The sequence below is a fragment of the Nycticebus coucang genome, chromosome 17, assembly GCF_027406575.1.
Source record: "Nycticebus coucang isolate mNycCou1 chromosome 17, mNycCou1.pri, whole genome shotgun sequence".
In the NCBI taxonomy this organism is placed as follows: Eukaryota; Metazoa; Chordata; class Mammalia; order Primates; family Lorisidae; genus Nycticebus; species Nycticebus coucang.
In genome coordinates this window covers 75,993,082-76,018,081 of record NC_069796.1, presented here as the reverse complement: position 1 = coordinate 76,018,081, position 25,000 = coordinate 75,993,082, and the positions used below count along the sequence as shown (strand labels likewise).

At 47.5% G+C, this 25,000-nt stretch overlaps 1 protein-coding gene and 1 pseudogene across 3 annotated transcripts in view; one reads left to right on the top strand and one right to left on the bottom strand.

Moving 5' to 3' along the window:
• Window positions 1-25,000, top strand: part of STK10 (serine/threonine kinase 10) — a 140,831-nt gene that overhangs the window by 43,905 nt on the left and 71,926 nt on the right. For 2 of the 3 annotated variants that reach the window (XM_053567350.1, XM_053567351.1), the window contains exons 3-4: window positions 13,696-13,744; window positions 19,945-20,094. In XM_053567350.1, the coding sequence (XP_053423325.1) occupies window positions 13,696-13,744; window positions 19,945-20,094 (199 nt within the window). Of the gene's footprint in view, window positions 1-11,955; window positions 11,980-13,695; window positions 13,745-19,944; window positions 20,095-25,000 lie in introns of those variants that run through there. The other variant, XM_053567352.1, reaches the window with a different exon arrangement.
• LOC128569407 (uncharacterized) lies at window positions 4,913-5,040 on the bottom strand (annotated as a pseudogene).

Below are 25,000 nucleotides of genomic sequence, written 5' to 3'. Positions count from 1 at the left end.
TCCTGCTGCTGGCCCTGATGCCTTTGGGCTATAAAAGTTAATGTCTAAACCTGTGGGTGGTCCAAGCTGCTCTTATCTGGGCTGGGACATTGCTGGCTCCCTTATCTCCTGGTGAGCAAGTTCACTTGGTATGTGAGTGCTGACTAGCACAGCCAGGGAGAGCTGGAGCAACAAGACGGAGGAGCCCTTTCTCCCACCTACCCAGAGGCTGTGACAAGCTTTTTGTGGTTTTCTCTTAGGTATGAGGAAGTAAGGTAGGGTGCTGTCAGGTCTTTTCCATTGGGGAGATGAATAGAGCCCAGATGTAGCACCCACATAGTTCCTAGCTCCACCACTTGCTGTTTGTATGACCTAATCTTTCTGAGCCTCACTTTCCACCCTCTGTAAAATGAAAATAAAATATAACCAAAAGCTGATAATAATTGCTAACATTTGTAGAGCGTTGATTTAACTGTGTTCCAGGTGTTATCTTAAATTCCTGGCATACATTATCCTACTTAATCCTTGCAATAGACCTGGCGAGGTATAGGCATTTTTTAGGATACCTGCCTCAAATAGTGAGAGATAATCCACGCAAAGCACTTAGCATAGAGCCTGGCAACATGGTAAACACTTAAATTGTGTTAGTGTCATGGGTGGAGAGACTGAGGCTGGCCCAAGTTAATTAACCTGGTAACCAGCTAGCTCCTGGGGAGTTTAAAGGTACCGAGTGAGACTGTAAAAGTGAAAAACACCTGCACACTTGGGATTTCCTTTCCGTGTGAGAAAGATGGAAATCAGCTTCACGCAGCACCGTGGTGTCAATGTTTATTCCTGAAACCCTGATTTGGTAGAGAGGACAGCTTTTAAAATTCAGGTCTGTCAGTCCTAAGCCGTGTTGAGCTGATTCTTAATTTGAATGGGCTAGGATGACTCTGGGAGGACACCGGACCTAGGAGGCAAAGAAGTGCTTGCATTGAGCTGTGCAGGCGTGGGGCTGGGCACACAGCGTGTGCTGTCCCGTTCATGCCCGCCTGCCAGGTGGAGATAACCACCCAGATGTGTAGATTGGCCTCCTGAATGGGAACACCCAGGAGACAGGGGCTGTTTTTTCACTGCTATCTTCCCAGGGGCTAAAATAGTGCCTGGTACAAGGTAGGTGCCTGATAAATTCGTGAATAAATGAACAAATGCCCCTGGGGATGATGTGGCCTACCAGGATCACATAGCAAGGCCCCAACCCTATGCTGTACTGTGACAGCTGCTCAATTTAAACTGATGGGGAACCAGGGTAAACAGGTTTCCTATTTCCTTTGGCCTTTAGCCAGAGACGAAAACCAGAGACTGCAGGCTGTTGTATAAAGTTCCCATCAGGCACCCACTGCGAGTGTGTATGTTTTTTTGTTTGTTTGTTTTTAGAGACAGAGTCTCACTTTGTTGCCCTGGGTAGAATGCTGTGTTGTCACAGCTCACAGCAAACTCCAGCTCTTAGGCTTAGGCGATTCTCTTGCCTCAGCCTCCTGAGTAGCTGGGACTACCGGTGCCTCAACGCCCGCCTATTTTTTTGTTGCAGTTTGGCTGGGGCCGGGTTTGAACCCACCACTCTCAGTATATGTGTCGCCCCTGAGTGTGTGTATGGACTGAGGTTGCCAGGAAACAAGGAGCTCTGCTGTGCTGAGGACACGCCCCTTCCAAGAAGACCCAGAAGCAAGCACCTCCCTTCCAGGATGTGCTCTGTGTTCAGCTCGGGAAGACCCACCTTCTTTTTTCCCCTTTAAAAAAAAAAATGTTATTTTATCGTAGAGTAGGAACACTTAATATGAGACTACCCTTTTAACACATTCTTAAGTGTGCAACAAATTATTGTAGACTGTGGGTTCAGTGTTGTCCAACTGATCTCTACAGCTTTTTCATCTTGTCTAACTGAGACTTTATGTCCATTGATTAGTGACTCCCCGTTTTCCCCTCTCTCCAGCCACTATTCCATTCTTTGATGCTATGAATTTGACTATTTTAGATACCTCTTATTAGTGGAATCTTATCTCACTTAGCGTAATGTCCTCAGGGTTCATTCACATTGTCACATATTGCAGAATATCCTCCTTGTTTAACTCAGAGTAGTAATTTATCGTATGTACATTTGCTTTGTCTGTTCATCTCTCCATGGACGTTTAGGTTGTTAGGAATGAACATGGGAGTGCAGATATCTCTTCAGGATCCTGATTTTGATTCCTTAGGATCAATTCTCAGTAGTGGGATTGTTGGCTCATACGTAGTTCTACTTTCAAGAAACTTCCACACTGTTTTTTGTAGCAGCTGTACCGTTTTGTATTTCCACCAACAGTGCATAGGGTTCCCTTTTCTCCACACAGTCACCAACACTTGTTGGGTCTTTTCTTTTTTTATAATAGCAGTTCTAACAGGTGTAAAATGATGTCTCATTGTGGTTTTGATTTGCATTTCCCTGATGATGAGTGATGTTGAGCATCTTTTCATATACCTCTTAGTTAAATGCCTTTAGTCCATTTTTTAATCAGCGTATTAGGTATTTTTGATATTAAGTTGTAGGTGTTCCTTATATGTTTTGGACATTAACCCCTTATTAAATATATAGTTTGAAAATATTCCCCCACCCCCATTCTGTAAGGTTGCCTTTTCACTCTGTTGATTGTTTGCTTTACTGTTCAGAAGCTTTTTTTTTTTTTTTTTTTTATGTAGTCCCACTTGTTTATTTTTTTATTTTTTGCCTGTTTTTCCGGGTCTTATCCATGAAGTCATTTCCAAGATCAATGATGTGAAGTTTTCCCTCTGTGTTTTCTTCTAGGAGTTTTGCAATTTCAAGTTTTTTTTTTTTTTTTTTTGTGTAGAGACAGAGTCTCACTTTATGGCCCTCGGTAGAGTGCCATGGCTTCACACAGCTCCCAACAACCTCCAACTCCTGGGCTTAAGTGATTCTCTTGCCTCAGCCTCCCGAGTAGCTGGGACTACAGGCGCCCGCCACAACGCCCGGCTATTTTTTGGTTGCAGTTTGCCGCCACCCTCGGTATATGGGGCCGGCACCTTACCGACTGAGCCACAGGCACCGCCCAAGAATTTTCTATTTAATATTTCAGACATGGTTTTTTTTTTTTTTTTTTTTTTTTTTTTTGGGCCGGGGCTGGGTTTGAACCTGCCACCTCTGGCATATGGGACCGGCGCCCTACTCCTTGAGCCACAGGCGCCGCCCGCAATTTCAAGTTTTACATTTAACTTTTAATCCATTTTGAGTTGATTTTTATGTATGGCTTCAGGTAAGAGTCCTTCTTTCTCTTTCATGTGCATATCCAGTTTTCTCAACCCATTCATTGAAAAGACTGTTCCTTCCCTTCCAGTGGTCTTGGCATCCTTGCCAAAAATCATTTGACCATATATGCAGGGGTTTATTTCTGAGCTCTCTGTTCTAGTCTGTTGGTCTATATGTCTGTCTTTATGCCAGGATTGTATTAATTACTTTAGCTTTGTAGTAATACTTTGAAATCAGGTAGTATGAGACCTCCAGCTTTGTTGTTCTTTTTCAAGATGATTTTGGTTGTTGGGGTCCTTTATGAGTCCACGTAAATTTTACAACAGATTTTTCTATTTCTCTAAAGATACTGTTAGGATTGATGAGGATTGTAACCGAATCGTGAAACAGCAGGATTGTATTCAACCCATACGACCCTTCTGTTGGGTGGTATTGACATCTTAATAACATTAAGTCTTTCCATCGAATGGACGTGAATTTCACGTCATCTTAATTGTGTCATCTTTATTGTTTTTGGTGTACAAGTCTTTTACCTCCTTGGTTAAATTTATTCCTTTCTTCCTGTTTTTTTTTTTTTTTTTTTGAGACAGAGCCTCAAACTGTCACCCTGGGTAGAGTGCCATGGCATCACAGCTCACAGCAACCTCAAACTCCTGGGCTCAAGCGAGTCTCCTGCCTCTGCTTCCCAAGTAGCTGGGACTACAGGCACCTGCCACAATGCCCGGCTGTTTTTTGGTTGCAGCCGTCATTGTGTTTGGTGCCGGGCTGGATTCAAACCCACCAGTTCAGGTGTATGTGGCCCGCAAAGTATTACTACTTAGCCATTTGAGCCACAGGTACCAAGCCCTTTCTTCTCTTTCTTCCTGCCGAGCATTCTTTAAGAATGTACCTTAATATTCCTAAATATTTTCTTCTTTTTTACGCTATTATAAATGGAATTGTTTTCTTAATTTCCTTTTTGGGGTCGTTCATTTTCAGTGCATGGAAACACAATTGATTTTTGTGTGCTGATTTTATATCTTGCAACTTTACTTAATTTACTTATTAATTAAAATTTTTTGTGTGTAACCTGTAGGGTCTTCTAGATATAAGATCATGTTGTCTACAAACAGAGATAGTTTTATTTCTCCTTTTCAATTTAAATACCTTTTATTTCATTTCCTTGCCTAAATATGCTAGCCAGGACTTCCAGTACTATGTTGAATAAAAGAGGTGAAAGCAGGCATCCTTGCCTTAGTCCTGATTTTTAAACAGGAAGTAGGATTTATTGGTTGGCACAAATGAGGCGGTAACACAGTGGACGCTGTCGTGGGTGCAGGGCCTGCCCCTTGTCCAGGGGGCCATGATTGGGAGTATATTTGATCCTATAGGCTTCTGGGGATCCCACATGCTTCAGCTAGCATGTCTTCAAATTCATATGCATTAAACTTGGTAAAGCCCTAGTTCTTTGAGATGTGCATCTTCTGGAGGCTAGGGAACTTGAACTTGGCCCTGCAGAGAACCTTAATCACATGCTCCTTGTTCTGCAGTTGGGTGCAGATAGACATGATGACTTAGCCCGATGTGAACGCTGGCCACAGTGCACCGGGACTTTCCAAAGCCTGGACGGGGGACAGCCCCAGGTCTAATACATGAACGTATATTGTGAAGGACTGTCTCCAAGGTCCCTTAGAGCAACCCATACAAGCAACAGGCTGCATACGCAACCAAGGAGGCTGCTGTTTGTGGCCATTGCATACAAGGCCTCCATGAGGAAAGGAGTGTTCAGTTAGCCGCAGTTGTTCATCTTGATAATTCTAGGCATTCTAGCATATGTGAAGTGGTATCTCACTGCAGTTTTGATCAGCATTTCCCTAATGACTAGCTGCCATTCAACATCTTTTCACGTGCTTATTGGCCATTTGTACTTCTTTGGAAAAATATTCAAATTCTTTGTCCATTTTTAAATTGGGTTATTTTCTCTTTTATTATTGGATGGTAAGTATTCTTTATATATTCCGGATATGAGTCCTTTATCAGATGTATAATTTGCAAATATCTTCTTTTTTGCATTATCTTTTCATTTTCTTGATACTGCCCTTTGATTCAGACTTTTTTAATATTGATGAAATCCAACATAAGCTTTTTTTGTTGTTGCTTGTGTTTTTAGTGTCATTTCTACCCATCTGATCTTTACCAACTCCCTCTTGACACATACTCAAAGGCCCTCACAGGTTTTTTTTTTTTTTAAGATGGGAGGTTATATAAATAATTATATTTATTTTTTTGGCCGGGTGTGGTGGCTTATGCCTGTATTCCTAGCATTCTGGGAGGCCTAGGTGGGTGGATTGCCTGAGCTCACAGGTTTGAGACCAGCTTGAATAAGAGCAAGACCCCATCTCTAAATATAGCCGGGTGTTGTGACAGGTGCCTGTAGTTCCAGCTACTTGGGAGGCTGAGGCAAGAGAATCACTTGAGCCCAAGAGTTTGAGGTTGCTGTGAGCTGTGATACCACAGTACTCTACTGAGGATGACAAAGTGAGACTCTGCCTCCAAAAAAAAAAAAATTATACTTATTTTATTGAATATACTCAATACTCATTGAAACTGACTCCAGTATTGTCTTTAATGGTACAGATACAGATTCCCTAAAGCTTCTTTTGAATATCTTATGCTTCTCAAACCATCTTGGTAAAGGCCGACAGGGATGATCTTACATCCTACCAAAGTCTCTAGCTGTCTGGTTTGAGCCAAGAAGCAAAAAGAATACCAAAGATGAAATTCAGAATACCAAGGAGCATAAAAGACAGTAAGTACTTCTGCTGGTTTGCCCCTGAGCTTCTCTGCCACCATCTTGCATTACATTTTTTGTTAAAAGGAGAAGAGACGTGGTCCCGAGGTCAAGGCCGCTCATTCCTTTGTGCATTCCTGTTTAGCAGGAGGTCTCAAAATGAGGTGCAGGGACCACCAGCATCAGTAGCATCTGAGTACCTGTTACAAACGGGAATCTCAGACCCTACGCCAAACCTACTGAATCAGAAACTCTGAAGTGGGATCCAGTGATCTCTCTCTTTTTTTTTGTAGAGACAGAGTCTCACCTTATCGCTCTCGGTACAGTGCCGTGGCGTCACACAGCTCACAGCAACCTCCAACTCCTGGGCTTAGGTGATTCTCCTGCCTCAGCCTCCCAAGTAGCTGGGACTACAGGCGCCCGCCACAATGCCAGGCTATTTTTTTGTTGCAGTTTTGGCCGGGCCTGGGTTTGAACCTGCCACCCTCGGTATATGGGGCTGGTGCCCTGCTCACTGAGCCACAGGCGCCGCCCCAGTGATCTCTTTTAACAAGTACTCCAAGTGGGTCTGAGGCACTTTCAAGTTTGAGAATCACTGCTGTAGCGTTTTTAGCCACATCTAAAACTGGTAGCTGGAGGCTACCACCTGGATAATGTGATTATTCTCTAGGTATTTCCTGGAAAATCTTATTCACCCAATGAATTGGCATCCTTGCCCTCCTCTTTCATTGCCCTAATTCATACTCATCCTCTCCTACCAAGTAGGAGATCAGGCACTTTTGGTAACAAGTAATAGTAACTTTTGAGTAACAAGGTAATAGTAATCCTCAATTCAAACTAATCTGCTAACAGCTGAAGAAATTAATTGGCTGGCACATTCTACGTGAAAAGTCAAGAGGGCGGTGGGGTTTGAGCCAGATGTGCTCCCCATTTTCCTGTGAGTCCCTCTGACCTTCCCTCTGCCTCGGCTTTGTCGTCACGCTAGCTTCTCTCTTGGTTGCAAGGTGGCTGCCTACAACCATCAAAGTTGCATGCTTCCTAATTGGCTCTGGAATGAGACATCATGGTATCTGCACTATTAAGCCACAACTCACCAGCTAAGCTCTCATTAGACCAGCCCTAAATGGGACAAGAGGCGGAAAATTCCCCTGGTTGACTTAGCTCCCTCCTTTCTACTCTTCTCTGGCTGGGGATGGGTAAGTCCCACCCAGCTCTCACGGCTGTTTCACAAGGGTGAAGGAAGAAGTGCTGTGTGTGGAGGAGGCAGCCTTGATGCCCAGGGCTCCAGGGCTAATAACATGGCCTCTGCGCTATTTGTCCCAAATTCACTGATCCCCTTCTTTCCAGCCCTTAGAGACCTACATCAAGGGGACCTTTTTAGAGCAGAAACTGGTCCACGGCACCCTCGTTTAAATCCTTTGGTGTATCTCCCCAGACACACACATGCACACCAGCTCTCAGGATAAAGTTCACACTTTGAGATGTTCAAGTTCTAGTTCCCATTGACCTTTCTGGCTGCTCTCTTCCCATCCTTTGGAAAGAACCCCATGGAACACTGTACCACCCTCTCCCCACTCTTCTGTGCCACCTCACCTTTGCACTTGCTATATTCTGCCTGGAATATTCTTTCTCTTTTCACTTGGTAAGTTGACCCTTTAAAAACCCAAACTAGGCTCGGTGCCTGTAGCTCAAGCAGGTAGGGTGCCAGCCACATACACTGGAGCTAGCAGGTTCAAGCCCAGCCCAGGCCTGCCAAACAAAGACAACTACAACCAAAAAATAGCTGGATGTTGTGGCAGGTGCCTGTAGTCCCAGCTACTTGGGAGGCTGAGGCAAGAGAATTGCTTAAGCACAAGAGTTGGAGGTTGCTGTGAGCTGCGACACTATGGCACTCTACCCAGGGCGACAGCTTGAAACTCTTGTCTCAAAAAAACAAAGCAAAACAAAACAAAAACCTAGCCTGATGTCAGCCTCCTCTGGAAATCTCTCCTGGGTAGCTCCAGGCTAGGTTAATCACTGCATCCGAAGGCTTCTGGGTGACACAGCTGTCCTGTGCCTATACCACTTGTCTCTGTGTCTCCTGCTTGTGGTCTTAGGGCAGGAACCTCTCTCATTCACTCTGGCTCCCTGTGCCTCAGGCTTACCACAGATCAGAAGCTCAGATAGTGTTTATTGATTGGATACCAATTTTGTGGCCCCTGCTGTTGCCTAGCAGTGTGGGGTTCTTGGTACCTGTAGACCATCAGTTGATAGTTGTTGGTGCATTATACTGATCTCAAATCTCACTTATCCAGATCCTGGGAAAACTCTGGCCAGTTGCTGCCCTGACCGGTTCAAGGAATCAGTCCTTGGCACTAGAACTATGTGATATGGGGCTTGGTGAGGGCTTAGAGGCCCTTAGCTTTCAATTCTGAGGAGTCACCGTTTATCCAGGAGGTTATAGGGACTAGCACACTGGGGCCTTCATCGTGGGTAGGCATAGATACCCCATCTCCTTCAGAAGAATAGATGTAACTGTAGCCATGGGCTGTTTTAATCCGGTTCTTCCATTTATAGAAATCATGTTTATTTCTAATATAAAAATTTATAACGCATTTATTGAATGTAATGTGTAAAACACATGAAAGTATAGACCACCCTTGTGTGTTGACGTATATGCTTCCATTCTCTATTCTTTTCTTTCTTTCTTTCTTTTTTTTTTTTTTTGGTGCAGTTTTTGGCTGGGGCTGGGTTTGAACCCACCACCTGCAGCATATGGGGCTGGCGCCCTACTCCTTTGAGCCACAGGCACCACCCCCATTCTCTTTTCTAAGTGTGCATCTTTAATAACTTCCTAAAACTTGAGGTGACTGTTTCATTTGTAGTCATTACTATTGGCTTAGTCTGCTTTGTGCTTCAACAGAATACCTGAGACTAGGTAATTTATAAATGGTAGACATTTATATGGCTCACGCAGTACTGGAGGCTGCGTCCAAAGTCAAGGGGCTTTATCTGGTGAGGGCCTTCTTGCTGTGTTAACCCATGCAGAAAGCAGATGGGCGAGAGGGCATGCACGAGAGAGCAGGCCTCAAGCTCTCTCTCTTTTTTAAGTAGTAGCCTTTATTTTTCATACCGATTATGCCATGAATTCATAGGGAATAGGTTCCAGCAGCTCAGGCTCCTTTCCACTGATTCTCACAAAGTGAGCTTTAGCAGGCTGGAGCTTCAGTTGAACCCAGGTCCCTTTCTCTTTGGCTTCCTTCTTTTTCTGATCATTTTTCTTCACACATTTCAGGAAGCTGTCTCAGCTCTTAGAGTGCTTGATATGCTCAATACAAACGCTCATCCTCTTGGCAAGAATCTTGCCCTTAATTCGTTTGTTTACAACCATACCAACAGCATGTCGGTAACACTGTAGACTCTTCCAGTTTGCCAGGTGACGTTTGTGTGGCGTGCCATTTCGAACGGTACCCGTTCTCTCGATGTCTACAATATCACCTCTCTTGTAGATTCGCATATAAGTGGCCAAAGGAACAACTCCATGTATTCTAAAAGGTCTAGAGGACACGTGTTGGGTGTCTCTCCTCTTTCCCTTTGTTGTCACTTTGGTGAATTACTGGAAGATGGCAGCTCCAGCAGAAAGGAGCCTCAAGCTCTTTACTAACCAGCAGTAATCCATTCATTCATGAGGGTGGAGCCCGGTGACCTAAACACTCCGCCTTACTCTTGGCTTCACCTCCCAACCCCTTATTTTGGGGATTAAGTTTCCAACATATGCCTTTCGAGAGACACATTTGACCATTATTATTTTACTTACTGTGATTGGTTACTCTTTTATTAATTAACCCCATGGGTTTCTATAAAGGCCCTGACAAGTTTATAATATAAGCTCCCTGCAGTCCCCCTGCCACTAACAAGCTGTAGGTAAAAAAGTGTTAGGACCCATGTACTAAAGAAACAAGTAGGTCCTGGGAACCGAATGAAACCTAAGGAAGGTTACTTAGCTCAGAGCTTCCCAGCACACAAAGTAAAAATAAATAAATAAAAAGGGAAGCTCAAGGGGTCATGGAGCTCTTGAACTGCAGAAGAGGAAGCAAACCAGATTGTCAGAATGCAAGAGATTTCTTAGTGCTGACCTCTGGAGAGAAAAAGTCATGGGCACCTTGAGTAAGGGTGTTGTGTAAGGAGCAGCTTCACTGAAAAACGCAGGAAACGCCTAGGTTTGGCCACTTCTCATTCTGACCCTTCATAACAGCTGATGCTGTGTTGAGAAATATGTGTTCTGAGGAAGGCATATTTTTGTAGGAAACCTAAGTAACATGATCTAAGTGTGCAACTTTCTGGTGATTTCATTTGCTAGACATTCAGCAAACACGTATTAATTGTGTGGCTTTCGAGCTGTACTTTCAGGTTGGTAATCTTATTAATGATCTCAATGAAGTTGGAAGCAGAGATTATTATGCCATTTTACAGATGAGGAAATGGAGGTTCAGGGAGATTGACTTATTTAAAGTCACATAGTCAGTTAAGTGGAGCTACGTGGACTTAAACCTAAGTCTGTAACCTTTTCCTTTTTGGTGGTATCCTGCTAGAGAAGGTGGGAGTGACTGGCCCTGTTAGGTTCCACTGTGTGTCAGGCCTGGGTTTTTGCACACATCATCCCTTCTCCCCTCCAGTCCTTACAGTAAATCCTAAGGTATGTAATATTAGCCCATTTTACAGAAAGGTCTGGCAGTTGAGCTAAGCAAGGGTTCCTAACCTGGGTTTGCTGATGGGACTTTTGGATGTGCAAGGACTCAGTGGAAGAGCACACAAACATTGATTCCTACTTCCATTTTTCTGAGTGAGAAGGGAGATGATCACAGAGTCTCAAAAGATGAAACAGAAAAAAAAAAACAAGAAAAAAATGAACCCTTGAGTTCAGGGAAGGAATCATAGTGACAGCCCATGTTCACTGAGCCCCAGCCAGGGGCCAGGCACCTGCTAGGCCTGGGTAAGCTGTCATTCCTGGGACGCTTAAGGTGTTCTCCACCTTATAGGTCACTCAGCTAGTAAGGGACCTTCCTCGGGAACTGAGTTTTGCTTCTCTTCCATTTGTCAGACTTTTGCAGCTTTTTTCCAGCAACTAGTAGAATTTTTCTTCCTCTTTTGTGGAGCAGAGAATTATTAAAAAGCAGAATGATATGCTGTGCTTTGAGAGGTCAATGTCTGTTTCCAAGTTACCTCTGTTCCCCGACTTCTGGGAACAAGCCTAGTTGGACGGTAGTTGGTTAAAAGAGTGAATAGGGCGCCTGTACCTCATTGGTTAGAGTGCTGGCCCTATGCACTGTGGGTGACAAGTTCGAACCCGGCCCAGGCCTGTTAAACAAAAAAAGAGTGAACAAATGAATAACCAGATATGTGAATGAGTAAGAAGAAGTAAGAAGTATTTCTTCCTTGGTATTCTGGATCAGCAAGACATGAATATGTCTCTGACAACTTTTCTTTTTTTTTTTTTGAGACAGAGTCTCACTATGTGGCCCTTGGTAGAGTGCTGTGGTGTCACAGCTCATAGCAATCTCCAGCTCTTGGGCTTAAGTGATTCTCTTGCCTCAGCTTCCCCAGTGGCTGAGACTACAGGCGCCCGCCACAATGCCCGGCTATTTCTTTGTTGCAGTTGCCATTGTTGTTTAGCTGGCCTGGGCTGGGTTTGAACCCGCCAGCCTGGGCGTAGTGGCCGGCGCCCTACCCACTGAACTACGGGCACTGCCGTCTTTGATGACTTTTATTCGAGGGTGATAGGTTGTTGTATTATTAGAAGTTTAAGGAAGCTGAGATCAGGCCTAATGTTGATGACCTGGCGCAACCAGAGTGACCGAAGGAGCCTCAGAGGCTGTGTCCTTTCTCCCTGGCAGGCAATGGTGTGTGAGTGGGCGGGTGCCACCTTCCCCAGCTCTCTGCCGAGGCCTGCAGTGTTCCACTGAATGTGGTAAGGCTGGCAGGGCTGGGCTGCCTTGCTCCCCCTAGAACCCAGGGCCTCTTGTATTTCTGGCCCAGATTAAAGGCTCCATGCAACCTGCCTGGTTTCTTATATCCCAGCATGGCTTGTCCTCCAGTATAGCCCAGTGATGGGGTCCCTAAGAGCAGCAGCAGCAACCCCAGTTCACAGCTGAGAAAACAGGCTCAGATGGTCGAAGTGACTCAGTGACTCACCCGAGGCCACATCAGTGGGCACTGGACCTAGACCTTGGCCTCTCTGTGGCTAGCTCTGAAGCCATGCCTCCTCATATTTGCATTGCCAGGAATCTTCTGGAAGGTCAGCCACAAACTGGACGCCTCATTGAAACGTGGAGGCCACTCCTCTGGCTAGAGAACTGGCTTGGGTCTAGCAGGGCTGTGGCTGAGTGTCTCTCTCCTATGTGGAGGGAGAATGAGTCTCCCTGACTGCCCCGGGGCAGTACCTCTGCCTTTGCTGGGCTGAGTGGAAGTGACTTTGCAAGGCCCAGGAGCTGAGTGTCAAGAGGTGATCCTGGAAGTGTCTTGAAGCTTGTGGCACTGTCCCCCTTCCCCACCCACCTGTATCCTTATTTTAAGAAAAAAGAGAATGTATCTTTGTACATATGAGAAGAGCCCAGAGTGGGCCAGAAAGAGTGAGCTGGGGCCCTGAGTTGGAGCCCACAGCACTTGGCACTCTTTTTTTTTTGCGACAGTCTCACTTTGTCACACTCAGTAGAGTGCTATGGCGTCATAGCTCACAGCAGCCTCGAACTCTTGGGCTTAAGCAATTCTCTTGCCTCAGCCTCCCAAGTAGTGGGGACAGGTGCCCGCCACAATACCTGGCTTTTTTTTTTTTTTTGGTTGTAGTTGTCGTTGTTTGGCAGAACCCACCAGCTCCGGCGTATGTGGCTGGTGCCCTAGCCGCTGAGCTACAGGCGCTGAGCCAGCATGTGGCACTCTTAATTGTCCTTTCTGTCCCTCCACTGGCCTGGAAACCCCTTTGGGGCTGGGTCTGATTTTCTCCCTGGGCGTGCCACTGTTAGGCGTAGTCGCTGGAAGGTGAATAAATGAAATAAATGAGTGACTTGGGTGTAGGAAACCTGCTTTCGGTCCAGGAACAACCCATGTGGTCTTGCTCAGGTAATCCCCTTTCCGGGCCTTAATTTCTCCATCTGAGCTGACTTTAAGGCCCTGATGGTCTGAGCCAGAAGAGGTTGGGACTGTAGAGGATGGAGAAAGGCAAGAGACAGGTGCTGGGATTCTGTGAGGACTCAGCTGGCCTATGGGGGTGGGGGAGGCATCTTTAAAGGCTCTTGGCTGTGGCACCCAGGAGACCAGGCAGGTGACAGGCACCCATCGGGAGGCTGGAGGGGAGAGAGGGGGGTACAGACTTGGCCGAAAAGGCTGTTTTTGGAAGCTTCACATTTCCCTGGCAACTTGGTTTCTCTGTTTCTGAAAAATGAAGCACCCAACAACTCTGCGCATCAGAGTGTCCTAAGAGGGTTGGGGCTGACTCGGGGAGTAAGGACCAGGCAGCTGGACAGGCCCCTGAGGTAGGCAGAGGAAGGCTGGGGGCAGCGGTCATTGAGGCCTCAGGCACTGGTGGCCCCTGCCCAGGTGGGGCTGGGCTTGCTTGGTTCTGGGGGTCTCCCCGTCTCAAGGGCTGGCTGCCCCTACTTATTGTTACTTTGCTTTGTGTTTTCTGCAGATCATGATCGAGTTCTGCCCTGGGGGAGCTGTGGACGCCATCATGCTGGGTGAGTCTTCCTTGATCCAGGGAGTTGCCCGGGTGGGGAGGACTCTGCCTCTCAGCCTGCTTTGGGTTCTTGGAGAGAATGCAGGATGTGCGCTGGAAGACCAGCCCGCCCTGTTCCAGAAACCGTGTGTCCCTGAACTGGTCACTCGCCCTCGCAGGCTTTCTTGACTGTACGATTGGTGTGATGCCTGTTTTGCCTGACCCCTCAACACTCTGAGGAGATGAAACAGAGACACCTGAGGGACGTTCTCTGAAAAGTGGGGATACCCACCCGTTTTCCCATTTTATAAATGCGCAGTAGGGTCGTTGTCAAGTCTCAACATCCTGGGCAAGCTTGACCATTAACAGTGACAATAGAGTGACTGTTCCTTTGTGAATAGTTACTATATGCCAGAGGTTATGGTAGCTGTTTTCACATATATTACCCTCATTTAGTCCTCGAGTGTCAATGAGGAGTATCTGTTTCCCCTTTGATTAGACTGACACTTAGAGAGTGTGAACCCAGTTCTGGGTGACAGTACTCCTAATTGATGTCGGTCCCATATCATCCCCTGCTCCTGCCAGCCTGCAGGGCACGAGTGAAGAAAGGCTGAGGGTCTGGGGCCCTGGAAGTTTGAATGGTGAGTCGAGGATTCTGGGATGGTTCAAGAGAGGAGAGGCCTTTGGTGTAATGTTGCACTACTGAGCCACTTTTTTATTATGAAGAAGGTATTTTTCCTTGAGTATTTATCTCAGGAAGGAGCAGATCATAATCCTGAAGGACATAGTCCCAAACTCTATAACCCTCAATGTTGAAATCTTGGAAGATCAAAATCCCTTAGGTCTAAAATCCCAGGAAGAACAATTATTTTAAAAGATCAAAATCCCAGAAATATAATTCTGGAAAAATTATTAAAAATATTGATGACATATTTATTTACATCTTAAAAGGGGGTTTATTGGAGAAACATAAAAGCATGATGGACCGCTTCCTAAGCCGCTTTGCACAATACAATAGGCAATAATGATAATACACATTTCTGTGAGCATAGACACACAGGTGGACTGTTGATGGCCACACAGGTATAACAGCTGTGAGTAGCTAAGCCATATTCCTAAAGAAATGGGTCAAGGAGGGAAAGGTGTAAACATATGTTGCTGGGGGTGATAATTGTGTGCACCCACTTTTATGACTGTGGCTGTTGGAAATAACACAATGTATAACCTAGGTTTTTTGAAGAGATGGATCAAGCACGATGATGGGTTATCACCATGGATGTAGTCTGCCAAAGGGCTGAGATCTTAGGAAAAAAACTTTTTTTTTTTTTTTTTTTTTTAAGTGACAGGTCTCACTTTGTCACCCTTGGTAGAGTGCTGTGCTGTCATAGCTCACAGCAACCTCCAGCTCTTGGGCTTAGGCGATTCTCTTGCCTCAGCCTCCCGAGTCGCTGGGACTACAGGCACCTGCCATAACACCTGGCTATTTTTTTGTTGCAGTTTGGCTGGGGCCGGGTTCGAACATGCCACTCTCGGTATATGGGGCCAGTGCCCTACTCACTGAGCCCCAGGCACCACCTGATCTTGAGAAATTTTATCTTTTGAAAATGCAAAAAAGGGCGGCGCCTGTGGCTCAGTGAGTAGGGCGCCGGCCCCATATGCCGAGGGTGGCGGGTTCAAACCCAGCCCCGGCCAAACTGCAACAAAAAAATAGCCGGGCGTTGTGGCGGGCGCCTGTAGTCCCAGCTGCTTGGGAGGCTGAGGCAAGAGAATCGCGTAAGCCCAAGAGTTAGAGGTTGCTGTGAGCCGTGTGACGCCACAGCACTCTACCCGAGGGCGGTACAGTTAGACTCTGTCTCTACAAAAAAAAAAAGAAAATGCAAAAAAGACATCTCTTCACTTATTAAGGACATTTCAGTGCTTTTATGTAGACCCACAATGATCACGCATAAAGTCAACAATGTGATAATGCACTTTTATGGGGTCGTGTTTGCCCAAAATACATAAAAAAGCATAAAATGAATTAGGACTCTGTCAAAGTCTCCGTGTAATTTATGCCTCCAGTATTGGAAATGATGCCTAGAAGAAATATAGCACATATTGTAAAAGATAATGCTGACAATTTTAAATAAGTGGGGGGAAAAACCAAATAAGGGAAAACCCCAAAAAACTAAAGAGAAAATTTGACCTAAGAACAAGTGTGTTATAGGGATGGATTATGGGAGGTTGCATGAAGATGGTTCATAAGAGCTGGTCTGACAGGATGCAGCTGTCCTGTAATTAGGATTTTCAGGACTTTACAAAACATTAGAGGTTTTAGACTTCAGGGAATTGGATCTTTTGGGATTTCAGCATTCAGGATAATGCCATTTAAGACTGTGTCTTTTGGGATTATGATCCAAACCCATCTCAGTAATGTCTCAGATTTACAGCAGTCTGTCCCCATCTTGAGCTGTAGAAAAGCTGGTCCTCTAATCCTTCCTTGCAGAGTCCCTCACCACTCCTAGATGTCCCAGGCAGGTAAATGACAGTAGGGAGGAGGACACAGGGAAAGTATTCTATGCTTGTTGAGTGTGCGTTTTCTTCAGGAGACACTGACTTTGAAGGTTATCATTTGCGCAGGGGGGGAGAGGGGGGTTGTAGAATACAAACAGAATAAAAATGATAAGTCTTGTATAGAGACTCTAGGTTGTAAGGAGCCAAACTTATTCAAACTGGTTGTGGGGAGGAAGTTGGGGTACGGGAGGTGGAAGTTATTTGCTCAAATAACTGAAAAGTTAAAGGATGCTGGCTTCAGGCACAACTTGTTCTAGGAGGTTTTTTTTTTTTTTTTTTTTTTGTGGTTTTTGGCCGGGGCTGGGTTTGAACCCGCCACCTCCGGCATATGGGACTGGCGCCCTACTCCTTGAGCCACAGGTGCCGCCCCTGTTCTAGGAGTTTTAAAAAGTTGTCATAAGGACTTGGTTTCTTTCTCTAACTCTTAGCCCCACTTTCCTCTGTGTTAGCCCCATTCTCATGCTGGTTTTAGTGACAAGATGATTGTGAGAGCTCCAGCCATCACATCTGAATTCCAAGCAATAGCACACAACCACCCACTCCTGTCCCCACATTTACCCCACTGACTCTTAAAAGAGACTTCACAGAAGCTCCACATGTCACCTCCATTTATGTCCCCCTGGCTATGGCATACAGCACACAGCTGGAATGGAGCCCGAGAAAGGTGGTTTTCTAGCTGGGTGGCCATTTGTTCTAATACTAAAAAAGAAGGGGAGGAGGGAAGCCAGCTGGCAGCCTCTGTCTCCCCAGTATGAGCTTATCTTAGCTGAATGAGCTTAGCTGGGAGAGACTGTCAGACATGGGAAAGGCAATGAAGTGTACTAGGTCCTTGTCCTCATTCACAGCAGCAGCGTGGCCCCACACTGCCGCCTAGGCAAACTCCCCGTCTTAGTCCTCCCGATAGTGCTGACTGCTCCAGCCCCACGCTGGCTTTCTCCCTGTGGGTGGGAGCTGTTAAAGAAACATTCTGGAAATCAAGGTGTGAGAAGAGAAGCTGGAATGGGGACACCTGACAAGTTGAAAGCCACATCCTGGTTGCAAGTCTGTGATTAGGGTCAACTCTCTTGCAGATGCCTGCCCTGCTTGGAGGAGGTTTCTGCCCTTGGTTCTGGGAAAGGTTACAAGCCTGGGCTTAGGGTCTGCAGGTCCCGAGATCCATTCCAGTTTCCTCTGTTTGGTAGTTGTGAGGAACTGAGCTGGCCCTTTGGTGAGATGGGGCCCTTTCAGTTGAACCCTGGCCCCCATTCTGAGTGGAATGGACATCCCTGGCTGTGCCTGGCTGGCTGTTGGACATTGTAGCTCTCAGCTTTCTTACAGGGGAAAAGGTAGGGGGCTAGGATTGGATGTGACATTAAAGAGGACTTGTCTGCAGTGTTGTAGTTTTTTAATAAGGTTGTTGGAAATAACATAATGTACAATCTATTGTTGTACGTTGCTCGGGCTCAGAACTGGCAGGGGCTTTAGGAGCATGTAGCCTTCCGTGTAATTCAGAACTATTCTTAAAAATGTCTTGGCTCCAATTATATGACATTCTAGAAAAAGGCAGGGCTACAGGGAAAGAAATCAAATTAGTGATTACTTAGGGGCTGAAAGAGCACAGGGGAATTGGGGGTGATTTGGGAAATACTGTATTCTGTATCTAAACTGTGTTGGGATTTATGTGACTATTTATATTTGTCAAAAGTCATAGATAAAAGTGAATTTTACTCAATATAAATTATCAATAAACCTGACTTAAAAAAATATATCATACCTACTTGTGGATTATTGTAAAGATTAAATAATATACCAACACTTAGCCTCATGCCTGGCACGTTATCAAAGCTTAAAAAAGGTGGTGATTAGATTATAAGTATGCATCCTATTTCATTACTCCTGTTTCATTTATATCAATAAATTAGACGTGAACAAAACATTTTGCTATATTGTAAAAATTGTAAAAATATAAATAAAATAAAAATTGCTACAAATATTTCAGCTAGGGATTCATCTCAGAACCAGCATAGCAATAATCTCCTTCTATTGCTTGTTTTGCACGCTGAGACTTAACGTGCTTTGTCAATGGAGCCCTGCCTACGTCAATTATAGTCGTCCCATCTTCTGGACCAGGCCAGAGAACTTGAGCAGCTTGCCAGAAACTACACAGCTTGTGAGAGGCAGCACTGGGTGCAGGGTTAGCCTGTGTGCTCCTAAAGCCCCTGCCAGCTCTGAGCCTGGACCCCAGCTGGGGACACAGAGGTTAAGGATGAGGCTATAGAGAGGGGGAACAGCTTGTGGACTCCAGAGAGCCCTGCTCTGGGGTCTGGCTTCCCAGGGCAGTACAGCCGGCACCTGCAGCCCTGTCTGGTCTGTTTTTACCACTCCTGAAGGACCTGGGGGGAGAGTTGAGCCTTGTGGGTTCCCAGCAAGGCAACCTGGGGAGAGGCAGACACAGCAATGCGAGTCTCAGAGCAGAGCCCTGGGTGACCAGCTTATGGCCTGGGAACTGGGCAGGCAGCTCCCCTGCACCCAGGGGTCTTGGGTAGCAACCTAGCTCAAACAATCAGGATAGTCACATGGGACAAAGCACAAGGATTTTGCCCTGGAATCTTCTCGCTCCCTCCTGCCACCTCCACTCCACGTTCTGCAGCTCTATTCTACCTTAATCCACTGAATCAACCATCCTTCCTCCTCCCTGCCTTGGCCATCGCCCGGCCCACTAGACTGCTGCGAGGACCTCCAGCTGTGCCCCTGAAAAATTTAGATTGTGTCCTTGCCCTGCTCAGCCTCTCACAGCCAGCCCACTGTGTTTTAGATAAAATGCAGTGTGGCCCACAAGGTCCTGCGCACGGTCAGGGCCTGCTGACCTCTGACTTGGACTCACCTTTCCCTCATCTGTCCTCTCCTGCCACACTGGGGTCCTTGGCACATGCTGGTCTCTTTTCTGGAATGATCTTCCTATTCCCATCTTCAGGCTTCCTCATCCTTTGAACCTCAGAGAGAGGCCCTCCAGCCTCTTTAATCCTTCCCTTCCACGACCCTGGTACCACCAGCAGCTGGTGGACATGTTTTTAACCCCAGACATGTCAACCTCAGCTTCTGCTGGTTCCTTGACTTGGAGTGCCTGTGCCACACCTGTTCTCCTCAAATCCCTGCTCTTCCTTCAGGACACAGCACATATGTCCTTTCCTGTGGGCAGTCTCCCTATTTCCCCAGGAAGAGGGGTTTCTGTCTAGCCTAAGCCCCCACGAACCTGCACCCCACTCTGTTCCAACTAGCACTCATTTTCACGTCCCTCTTTTTGTCCTTGTGCCTCCTGATGTCTGTTGACACAAGGGATCACTACGTCTCAGTCGGGTTATGGTTATGAACCTGAGCTCTGAAGCCAGACTTTCTGGTTTGAATCTCACATCTGTGACTTCCCACCTGCATGACCTTGAGCAAGTGACTTAACCTCTCTCAGCCTCAGTTTCCTAATGTGTAAAATGGGGACAATAATTGCACCTGGTCCATGGGATTGCTAGGACAAAATGGTTGAGTACACGTAGAGTAGGGTGCTTAGGAGCGAACCCCGCACACAGTGAGTCCCTCGTAACGTTGGTGACTGTTGTGTTTCTCGTAAGGGCGTGGGCCCGATGTCTAGTCGCCTGCAGTGGTGCCTGCTGAACTGACAGCAATGCTCTGTTTCAGAGCTGGACAGAGGCCTCACAGAGCCGCAGATTCAGGTGGTTTGCCGCCAGATGCTGGAAGCCCTCAACTTCCTGCACAGCAAGAGGATTATCCACCGAGATCTGAAAGCCGGCAACGTACTCATGACCCTGGAGGGAGACATCAGACTGGGTAAGGGCCCCTGGTGGGAGAGGGGGAGCCACGGGTGTGGCCTGGGTGTCGGCCTTGGCCTGGCCTCTGCGCAGGAAGGAGCTGGGCCTGGTGGGGAGGTAGGGTCCTCACTCCCAGGACCTCTCAGGGTGTTGACGGTTCTGCGCCCTCGTTTCTCTCTAATGAAGAGAATTTGAGTGAGCTTGATGGGTGGAGGGATGACCCTGCATCTGTTCCCAGGTGGAAAACAATAGTACATCAGAGATACTTATCTTTTTTTTTTTTTTAAATGTCTTCTCTTTCTTTGTATTTTTAATACTTTTTTAACCAACATGACACCTACGTTTGTCACCTGCTTCCATCTTCCCGCAGGGACAACTACTTTGAACTCTTTTGTCTACTTCTGAATTGTTAAATAATACGCCTATAATGCTATTTTAAAAATAATGTTTTTTTAGCTGGGTGTGGTGGCACATGCCTGTAGTCCCAGCCACTTAAGAGGCTGAAGTAGGAGGATCATTGGAGCTTAGGAGTTTGAGGTTGCTGTGAGCTAGGCTGATGTCACTGCCGTTCAGGATGATAAAGTAGACCTTGTCTCAAGCCCCCCACCCCAAAGTTTGTATTGTTTGAAAAAATATATACTGTATTATACAAGGTCTGTAGTACATGAAAGTTTAAAGGAGTAACCTAGAAAGTGTCTCCACAGAAATGAGCATCAAATGTTGGCCCAGGTTGTCATCCAGACACCTGGGCGGGGGCAGTGAGGTCGGAGTGACGGTGACAATGGGGAGATGATACAGTGATGCTCTCTTTCTTGTTTCTTTGGCCATATTCAGCTGCACTTTCTATTAACATTCTTTCTCTGCCAATTAAATAATTCATTCATCCCCCCACCCCCAACCCTGTCCTTCTGACAGAGAAGAGTCACTGTTTGTAGTTCCTCTAGAGGCTACCTTGGTATCTTTAAGGAACATTTAAATTATGTTCCCAAGAAACTGCACCACTGCTGAGCCCCCATGCCTGAGAACTGCTGAGAAAGTGAGGAGGAAGGGAGCAGAAAATGGCGTAGTGCAGTCAGATGTTCTTTGCAGCAGGTGGGGGGCAGGGACCTGCCCCAGCCACAGAGGGAGGGGTAGGGGTGCAGGTGCTCAGGCAGGGATGCAGTGCTCTGGCAGGGGGGCAGTGCTCAGGTAGGAGTGCAGGTGCTCGGCAGGGATGCAGTGCTCAGGTAGGAGTGCAGGTGCTCGGGCAGGGGTGCAGATGCTCTGGCAGGGGTGCAGTGCTTGGGCAGGGATGCAGGTGCTCTGGCAGGGGTGCAGGTGCTCTGGCAGGGGGGCAGTGCTTGGGCAGGGATGCAGGTGCTCTGGCGGGGGGCAGTGCTCAGGTAGGAGTGCAGGTGCTCGGCAGGGATGCAATGCTCAGGCAGGGGTGCAGGTGCTCAGGCAGGGATGCAGTGCTCTGGCAGGGGGGGCAGTGCTCAGGTAGGAGTGCAGGTGCTCGGCAGGGATGCAGTGCTCAGGCAGGGGTGCAGGTGCTCAGGCAGGGATGCAGTGCTCTGGTAGGGCGGCAGTGCTCAGGTAGGAGTGCAGGTGCTCGGCAGGGATGCAGTGCTCGGGTAGGAGTGCAGGTGCTCGGGCAGGGGTGCAGATGCTCTGGCAGGGGTGCAGTGCTTGGGCAGGGATGCAGGTGCTCTGGCAGGGGTGCAGGTGCTCTGGCAGGGGGGCAGTGCTTGGGCAGGGATGCAGGTGCTCTGGCGGGGGGCAGTGCTCAGGTAGGAGTGCAGGTGCTCAGCAGGGATGCAATGCTCAGGCAGGGGTGCAGGTGCTCAGGCAGGGATGCAGTGCTCTGGCAGGGGGAGCAGTGCTCAGGTAGGAGTGCAGGTGCTCGGCAGGGATGCAGTGCTCAGGCAGGGGTGCAGGTGCTCAGGCAGGGATGCAGTGCTCTGGTAGGGCGGCAGTGCTCAGGTAGGAGTGCAGGTGCTCGGCAGGGATGCAGTGCTCGAGCAGGGGTGCAGGTGCTCAGGCAGGGATGCAGTGCTCTGGCATGGGGGCAGTGCTCGGGTAGGAGTCCAAGTGCTCGGCAGGGATGCAGTGCTCGGGCAGGGGGGCAGTGCTCTGGTAGGGGGGCAGTGCTCAGGTAGGAGTGCAGGTGCTCGGCAGGGATGCAGTGCTCAGGCAGGGGTGCAGGTGCTGGGGCAGGGAGTACACAGGCCCCAGAGGTCTGTTCCCCCACCTGGGGCTGGGGATGGGAAGTTAGAAGAGGCTGTGTGTGAGAGGAAAGTTTGAGCTGTGTACTAAAAGAACACCTGCTAAGGCCCAGGTGTTTGCTAGATAGACAAAGGCAGCCAGGGCAGTCTAGGAAGATGACTTCTGGGCAGAGACATGGAGGTAGGAAAGAGCAGGGGTTTAGGTGAGAAGAATAATAAAAAAAGTAAAAATAATGGCTTGTAGCTCATTGGTTAGACCACATACACTGGGGCTGGCAGGTTTGAACCTGGCTTGGGCGAGCTAAAAACCAACAACGACAACTACAACAACAGAAAAGTAGCTGGGCATTGTGGTGGGCGCGTGTAGTCTCAGCTACTTGAGAGACTGAGGCAAGATAATCACTTAAGCCCAAGAGTTTGAGGTTGCTATGAGCTGTGATGCCACGGAACTCTACTGAGAGCGACAAAATGAGACTCTGTCTCAAATAAATAAATAAAAATAAGAACATAAAAATAACACACATCTGGTGAGTTTATGGGGTATCCACTAGGTGCCAGCCGTCAGACAAGGCACTTTCTCCATATCATCTCCTCAGCACACTGTGGGTAGGGACTATACCCATTTTACAGGTGAGGATGTGGAGGCCCAAAGTGAGGGGAGATGCCCAAGATCCTCCCATAAGGGAGGAGGAGCAGCAGGGTCTGGATTCTGCGGTGGCCTGAAGACTGTCTCCTCCAGGAGCACAGAGAGTGGCTGGGAGGGCTGAGAGAGGGACAGAGAGAGTCACATGTGCTCTGGGAAATTCAAGGGAAACATTGATCTTGGCCTTTGAGAACGTGTCAAATGGAGGAGCAGAACACAGAAAAGGTGGGCCAGGACCAGACTGAGGGGCTGCTCAGAGCAGGGAAGTCTGGGGTGGTCAGGAATGGAGGGAGGGCCCCAGCATCTGTGGGCTGTGTGTCCAGTAGGTTCTCATTTCCCAAGCTGCGCAGCCCCCGCCCCAGACACCCTAGACCTGCAGGGCGCTGACATGCTCAGCCGACTCCAGAGTCCTACTCAGAACCAACATAGCAGGGATGGAGGCAGATGGGCGCATCAGGTTTCAAGATGACTTGGCATATCCAGTTGAGAAAACTAGGAAGCCAATTAAAGAGGAAGAAAGGTCGAGGGAGAGTTGCACAGGAGAGCTTTTACACAATTACTGCTGGGCCCCTAGAGCTGTGGTGTGAACACCTGCTGAGGCCTGTTCTGTTTTGAAAAGTTCTGCCTCTGGGGCTCTGAATCTGCAGCCTGACATAGCAGTAGAAGAAGGGCAGTCTGAGTGTCATCTGCCTGTTTCTTCTTACCTTCCTGGAACCATATTGGGCCCATGGAGGCCAGCCCCCCAATGTCCTTATGCTGTTTAGGGATGCATGAGAAAATGGCTTAGTACAGCTGTTCTCAACCCTTGGGGATCGAATGACCCTTTCACAGGGGTTGCCTAAGACCATGGAAAACATATTTTTGCACACATGAAGTAGTAACGAAAATAATTTTATGGTTGGAGGTCACCACAACATGAGGAACTGTATTACAGGGTTGTGGCCTTAGGAAGGTTGAGAACCGCTGGCTCAGCAGATCTTTCTCTCAGGCAAGGGCATCGCTGCATGAAAGACAGTGTCTGTGCTGCTCAGCAGAGGGGAAGAGTGGGCGGAGCAAAGTGTGGGCTCCACACCTGGTTCAAATCCCAGCTCTGCCACTTCTGCTGTGTGGCCTGGAGACCCACGGTAGCCATTTAAACTTCCATTCTTTCAACTGCCCGGGACCCCCTCACAACAGAGGTGAAATAAACAAATACAGTCACATGGAGGCAGGGGCTCAGGGTCATACCCCTCTCTGCTGCTGAGCATTTTGTTAAATGTGTTAAATATTTACTATTGTCTAGGATTTCTTTTTCTTTTAATTTTTTTTTTTTTTTTTGAAACAGAGTCTCATTATGTCACCCTCGGTAGAGGGCTGTGGCGTCACAGCTCACAGCAACCTCAAATCTTGGGCTTAAGCGATTCTCTTGCCTCAGCCTCCCCAGTAGCTGGGACTACAGGGGTCTGCCACAATGCCCGGCTATTTTTTTTTTTTTTGGTTATAGTTGTCATTTTTTGGCAGGCCCAGGCTGGGTTTGAACCTGCCAGCTCCGGGTTATGTGGCCAGCGCGCTAGCTGCTGAGCTACAGGCGCTGAGCCTCTGTCTGAGCAAGGATTTCAAACTTGCTCTGAGGTTCTTTTGATAGTTGCCCCGTAAAGTGCTAGTTCTGGCTCTGGGTGGTGCATATGGAACAGTTGTAGCCTGGCAAGTGGCAATCTGTTGGTGCAGAGAGAGAAAGTATCTGTTGCCCTGGGACAGTTGGGATATTGAAGTGAGGTGTGGACTTTGAAGTCTGAACTCCCATTTTCTTGTCCTGGATCTGTCATTTGGCATTGGGTAACCTTGGACAAGTCACCTAGACTTTTTGAGTCTCAGTTTCCTCAAACTCACAGTGGAGTAACAGTTCCTGCCTCATGGACTTGGTACAGTAATTTAATGAGACGACGCATGCAGAGCATCTAGTAGGCGCCCACATCCTACAGGCCCCGCAAATGTTAGATTTTTTTTTCCTGGGCCAAGGACTTTCTCAGAGGAGCTGTTGCAAGATGGCGTGTTCCTCATTCTCCAGAGAACCTGTATTCTTCTTCCAGGTGCTTCTC